This window comes from Piliocolobus tephrosceles, unplaced genomic scaffold (assembly GCF_002776525.5).
Source record: "Piliocolobus tephrosceles isolate RC106 unplaced genomic scaffold, ASM277652v3 unscaffolded_3420, whole genome shotgun sequence".
In the NCBI taxonomy this organism is placed as follows: domain Eukaryota; kingdom Metazoa; phylum Chordata; class Mammalia; order Primates; family Cercopithecidae; genus Piliocolobus; species Piliocolobus tephrosceles.
Genome location: NW_022317866.1, coordinates 1 through 5,856, shown reverse-complemented (window position 1 = coordinate 5,856; position 5,856 = coordinate 1). Strand labels below are relative to the sequence as shown.

Genomic DNA, 5,856 nt, shown 5'->3' with positions numbered 1-5,856 from the left:
GCCCAGGTGCTGTGCAGGCCTGCCTCACCCCGAGTCCTGGTCCCCCATGGGGAGCTCCTTCCCTGCAACAGCCTCCCAACTCCCTACTTTCTGTCTCTTCCATTCTTGGCTAATTGACAACTCTTTCTCCCACTCTTTCTTCCTCTCCTCCCCTCTACAAAGTTGAGCGTCGCAGGCGATTCAACATTAACGACAGGATCAAGGAACTGGGCACTCTCATCCCTAAGTCCAGTGACCCGTGAGTCTGGGCTGGGACCCTGCCAGTGGGAGGTGGGGCAGGCGTCCCATGCTACTAAAATTGTGTCTTGGTGGGCTCACCAGGCAGTCTTGGCCCAGGCATTTCTCCTCTGGTTCTTTCTCAGCCTGAGCAGGGTTGCAGAGCCTCACTGTGTCAGCACCTAAAATTTTAGGCACATAATGTTATGGTCTGTGTGCCCCATCTGATCTCCGTAGGATATATGCACCTACTTTTTTGTTCACTTAGTACTTCCTTTATTTTTTCTTTCTTTTTGAGACGGAGTCTCACTCTGTCACCCAGGCTGGAGTGCAGTGGTGCAATGGTACTTCCTTTATTTATTCAAGATTTGTTTATTGGCCGGGTGTGGTGGCTCATGCCTGTAATCCCAGCACTTTGGGAGGCCGAGGCGGGTGGATCACCTAAGGTCAGGAGTTTCAGACTAGCCTGGCCAACATGGTGAAACCCCTCTCTACTAAAAATACAAAAGTTAGCCACGTGTGGTGGCTCACACCCGTAATCCCGGCACTTTGGGAGGCCGAGGCAGGCGGATCACAAGGTCAGAAGTTGAAGGCCAACATGGTGAAACCCTGTCTCCACTAAAAATACAAAAAATTTAGCTGGGCGTGGTGGCACGCATCTGTAATCCCAGCTACTCAGGATGCTGAGGCAGGAGAATCACTTGAACCCGGGAGGTGGAGGTTGCAGTGAACCAATATGGCGCCACTGCACTCCAGCCTGGGTGACAGAGCAAGACTTCGTCTCAAAAAAAAAAAAAAAGATGGCCGGTGCGGTGGGAGGCCGAGGCAGGTGGATCACGAGGTCAGGAGATCGAGACCATCCTGGCCAACATGCTGAAACCCCATCTCTATTAAAAATACAAAAATTAGCCGGGTGTGGTGATGGGCACCTGTAATCCCAGCACTTGAGGAGGCGAGACAGGTGGATCACTTGAGGTCAAGAGTTGGAGACCAGCCTGGCCAACATGGTGAAACCCCGTCTCTACAAAAAATACAAAAAAAATTAGCGGGGCATGGTGGCACAGGCCTATAATCCCAGCTACTCAGAAGGTTGAGGCAGGAGAATCGCTTGAACCTGGGAGGTGGAAGTTACAGTAAGCCGAGATTGTGCCACTGCACTCCAGCCTGAGTGACAGAGCGAGACTCCATCCCCCATCCCCTCCCCTCCAAAAAAAAGGAGAAGAGAAAGATTTATTTATTGAGCCTCTGGTTTGTGCCAGGTACCATATTAGGCCCTAAAGATACCAGAGGGAGGCTGGGCGTAGTGGCTCACGCATATAATCCCAGCACTTTGGGAGGCCGAGGTGGGTGGATCACGAGGTCAGGAGGTCGAGACCATCCTGGCTAACACAGTGAAACCCCGTCTCTACTAAAAATACAAGAAATTAGCCAGGTGTGGTGGTGGGCGCCTGTAGTCCCAGCTACTCGGGAGGCTGGGGCAGGAGAATGGCGTGAACCCGGGAGGCTGAGCTGACAGTGAGCTGAGATCGCGCCACTGCACTCCAGCCTGGGCGACAGAGCAAGACTCTGTCTCAAAAAAAAAAAAAAAAAAAAAAAAATACCAGAGGGAACAAAACAGACCTCATGAAACTGATGTTTTAGTAGGGGCAGACAAATAGTAAATAAGTAAACATCCATGAGATCCATTATGATGAGTGTTATGAGAAGAATAAAGACTGGAAGGAAAATGGGAGAATGTTGGGGAGGGTTACAGTTTGGGGTAAGGAAGGTGAGGAAACGCAGGCCCCAACTGACAAGGAAACGTTTGAATAAAGAGCCTAAGGAGGCAAGGGAGGGAGCTGCATAGGTGTCTGGGGGTAAGAGTATTCAAGGCAGAGGGCACAGCTGGGATTGATGCCCTGAGATGGGAATGGTTTTCCATATTCTAGGAGCACTGAGATACCAATGTGGCTGTAGTGAGATCAATCGGAGAGACATAGGGAAGAGAGGAATCCTAAGGGGTCAGGTCAGAGACGGCTTCCAGGGTTTGGAGTGTGATGGGGCACTGTTGGAAGATTCCAGGCGGGAGGTTTTCCTCTGGGTACTCCATATCTTTAAAGGACCCCAGCCTCAAGTTCTAGGCATGTTGTGGGAGGTTCCCACCTGGTGCAATCCCCGCCTCAGCTCCTGAGAAACCCCTCATGTGGCATTTCCCACTTGCCTCCCACTTGGGCCCCACAGGGAGATGCGCTGGAACAAGGGCACCATCCTGAAGGCCTCTGTGGATTATATCCGCAAGCTGCAGAAGGAACAACAGCGCTCCAAAGACCTGGAGAGCCGGCAGCGATCCCTGGAGCAGGCCAACCGCAGCCTGCAGCTCCGAATTCAGGTTTGAAAAGAGGAGATGGTGGTGGGGGAAGTAGGGGAGAGCTTCCTGCAGGTGGAGGCAGAGAGAAAGCAGGCCAGGGTTTCCCCTCCTGGCATACTTGGGGTATCCCCGGGCTTCCCAACTCACACGATGGTGATAGTGATAATGATAAGTAATAATCATAATATTAACAGGGATAATATTGCTAACGTACATAGCTTTTAGCTTGTGCTCTGTACTGTGACAAGAGCTTTATATTCACTAACTTATTCAATCCTCACAATTCTATGAGACAGGGGCTTTTTTTGTTTTGTTTTTTTTGAGACGGAGTTTCGCTCTTGTTGCCCAGGCTGGAGTGCAATGGCACAATCTCGGCTCACTGCAACCTCCACCTCCCGGGTTCAAGCAGTTCTCCTGTCTCAGTCTCCTGAGTAGCTAGGATTATAGGCATGCACCACCACGCCCAGCTAATTTTTGTATTTTTAGTAGATACGGGGTTTCTCCATGTTGGTCAGGCTGGTCTCGAACTCCCGACCTCAGGTGATCCACCTACCTCAGCCTCCCAAAGTGATTACAGGCATGAGCCACCAAGCCCGGCCTAGGGGCCATTATTATATACCCACTTTACAGTTTGCGACTCTGAAGCTTCAGAGATGTTAAGCGCCTTGCCTAAAGTTTTCCAACTAGTGAGTAGCAGAAGCTGAATTCCAACCCAGGGAACCTACCCTTTTCAACCTTTACACTCCTCTGCCTCTAAGGGACTCTGAACCCTACTTATCCTGCACCCAACCCTTATTTTTTACAGGAGCTAGAACTGCAGGCCCAGATCCATGGCCTGCCGGTACCTCCCACCCCAGGGCTGCTCTCCCTGGCCACGACTTCAGCTTCTGACAGCCTCAAGCCAGAGCAGCTGGACATTGAGGAGGAGGGCAGGCCAGGCGCAGCAACGTTCCATGTAGCGGGGGGACCTGCCCAGAATGCTCCCCATCAACAGCCCCCTGCACCGCCCTCAGATGCCCTTCTGGACCTGCACTTTCCCAGTGACCACCTGGGGGACCTGGGAGACCCCTTCCACCTAGGGCTGGAGGACATTCTGATGGAGGAGGAGGAAGGGGTGGTGGGAGGACTGTCGGGGGGTGCCCTGTCCCCACTGCGGGCTGCCTCCGATCCCCTGCTCTCTTCAGTGTCCCCTGCTGTCTCCAAGGCCAGCAGCCGCCGCAGCAGCTTCAGCATGGAGGAGGAGTCCTGATCAGGCCTCACCCCTCCCCTGGGACTTCCCCACCCAGGAAAGGAGGACCAGTCAGGATGAGGCCCCGCCTTTTCCCCCACCCTCCCATGAGACTGCCCTGCCCAGGTATTCTGGGGGGAAGAGGAGATGTGATCAGGCCCCACCCCTGTAATCAGGCAAGGAGGAGGAGTCAGATGAGGCCCTGCACCTTCCCCAAAGGAACCGCCCAGTGCAGGTATTTCAGAAGGAGAAGGCTGGAGAAGGACCTGAGATCAAGGCCTGCCCCCTGGGAATCACAGCCTCACCCCTGCCCCCGTGGGACTCATCCTTGCCCTGGTGAGGGAAGGAGACAGGATGAGGTCTTGCGCCTGTACCCTAGGGACTGTCCTAGCCAGGTCTCCTGGGAAAGGGAGATGTGAGGATATTGCTCCATCCTTTGTCTTGGAACCACCAGTCTAGTCCATCCTGGCACAGAAGAGGAGTCAAGTAATGGAGGTCCCAGCCCTGGGGGTTTAAGCTCTGCCCCTTCCCCCTGAACCCTGCCCTGCTCTGCCCAGGCAAGGAACAGAAACGAGGATGAGACCCGGCCCCTTCCCCTGGGAACTCTCCTGGCCTTCTAGGAATGGAGGAACCAGGCCCCACCCCTTCCCTATAGGAACAGCCCAGCACAGGCATTTCAGGTGTGGAAGAATCAGTAGACCAGGCCACCACTCATGCTTGTGGAGATCATAGCCCCACCCTTGTCCCTCAGCAACATCCCATCTAAGCATTCCACACTGCAGGGAGGAGTGGTACTTAAGCTCCCCTGCCTTAACCTGGGACCAACCTGACCTAACCTAGGAGGGCTCTGAGCCAACCTTGCTCTTGGGGAAGGGGGCAGATGATGAAATTTCATGGATGAATTTTCCAGACCTATATCTGGAGTGAGAGGCCCCCACCCTTGGGCAGAGTCCTGCCTTCTTCCTTGAGGGGCAGTTTGGGAAGGTGATGGGTATTAGTGGGGGACTGGGTTCAGGTTACCAGGACCAGTACCTCAGTATTCTTTTTCAACATGTAGAGCAACAGGATGAAGGAAGGGGCTATTTCCTGAGAGCTCCCCAGCCCAGGAAAAACTGGAAGCCTTCCCCCAGCAAGGCAGAGGCTTGGAGGAGGGTTGTAAAAGCATATTGTACCCCCTCATTTGTTTATCTGAATTTTTTATTGCTCCACATACTGAGAATCTAGGCCACCCCAACCTCTGTCCCCTACCCAGTTCTTCATTTGGAGGAATCACCCCATTTCACAGTTATCAAGAGACACTCCCCCCTCCATTCCCACCCCTCATACCTACACCCAAGATTGTCAGCTTTGGATTGCTGGGGCCAGGCCCCAGGGAAGGTATACTGAGGGGTCTATAGGTTTGTGATTAAAATAATAAAAGCTAGGCGTGTTTGATGCGCTTTTAACTTTGGCAAAGAGTCTCTTGTCCTTGTTTTTCACTGTGCAGTGAACATGGCCCATGCAGGCCAAGAGGGATAAAAGTCCTTGGGAGAAACAGATACCAGAAGAATGGATAAAATAATTTAGAAAGGAAGAGGGCATGGAGGAAGACTATGCAAACAAAAGACATTAGTCCTTTTAAAGACCAATCACCAGGCACAATTTTAACTGCTGCAAGTGTTTTATCTAATTTATTTCTCCAAAGGAATGTTAGTCAGAACATGCTGCTTCTTACTTCCATTTGGTCTTTGAAGAAGCTGAGGAATAGAATTGAACTGTTCTGAAGATACGCAAGCCTGTAAATGGGTGAGGCGGTAAAACAGTAAAGTCAGGTGAGTGAGGGCTCGATTGAAAAATGCCGCTGAGGGCAGAGGGGGAAAGAAGCTTTTCTTGCAAATCCACTTTTGAAACTGATAAGGAAGTCTATGAGGATATTTCCTGGCAGACAACAGAGGTATTCAAGATGGTAGAAAGGGCAAAGACAAATATCTGAAAGGCAGAGAAACAGGCAACCAAATGAATTTTGGAACAGATGTTGAGATTTTGGGAGAATTTAAATGAACACAAGTATCTTCTTGAAGGCTGG

General features: G+C 51.8%; 1 protein-coding gene across 1 annotated transcript; it reads left to right on the top strand.

The window, feature by feature from the left end:
* The first annotated feature begins 31 nt into the window (after window positions 1–31).
* On the top strand, window positions 32–5,246 carry LOC111532300 (transcription factor E3-like). The gene is made up of 3 exons (XM_023199490.3): window positions 32–238; window positions 2,437–2,584; window positions 3,369–5,246. Exons 2-3 carry the CDS (start codon window positions 2,441–2,443, stop codon window positions 3,810–3,812), a joined length of 588 nt encoding a protein of 195 aa, XP_023055258.2. The 5' UTR covers window positions 32–238; window positions 2,437–2,440; the 3' UTR covers window positions 3,813–5,246.
* Window positions 5,247–5,856: the final 610 nt, after the last annotated feature.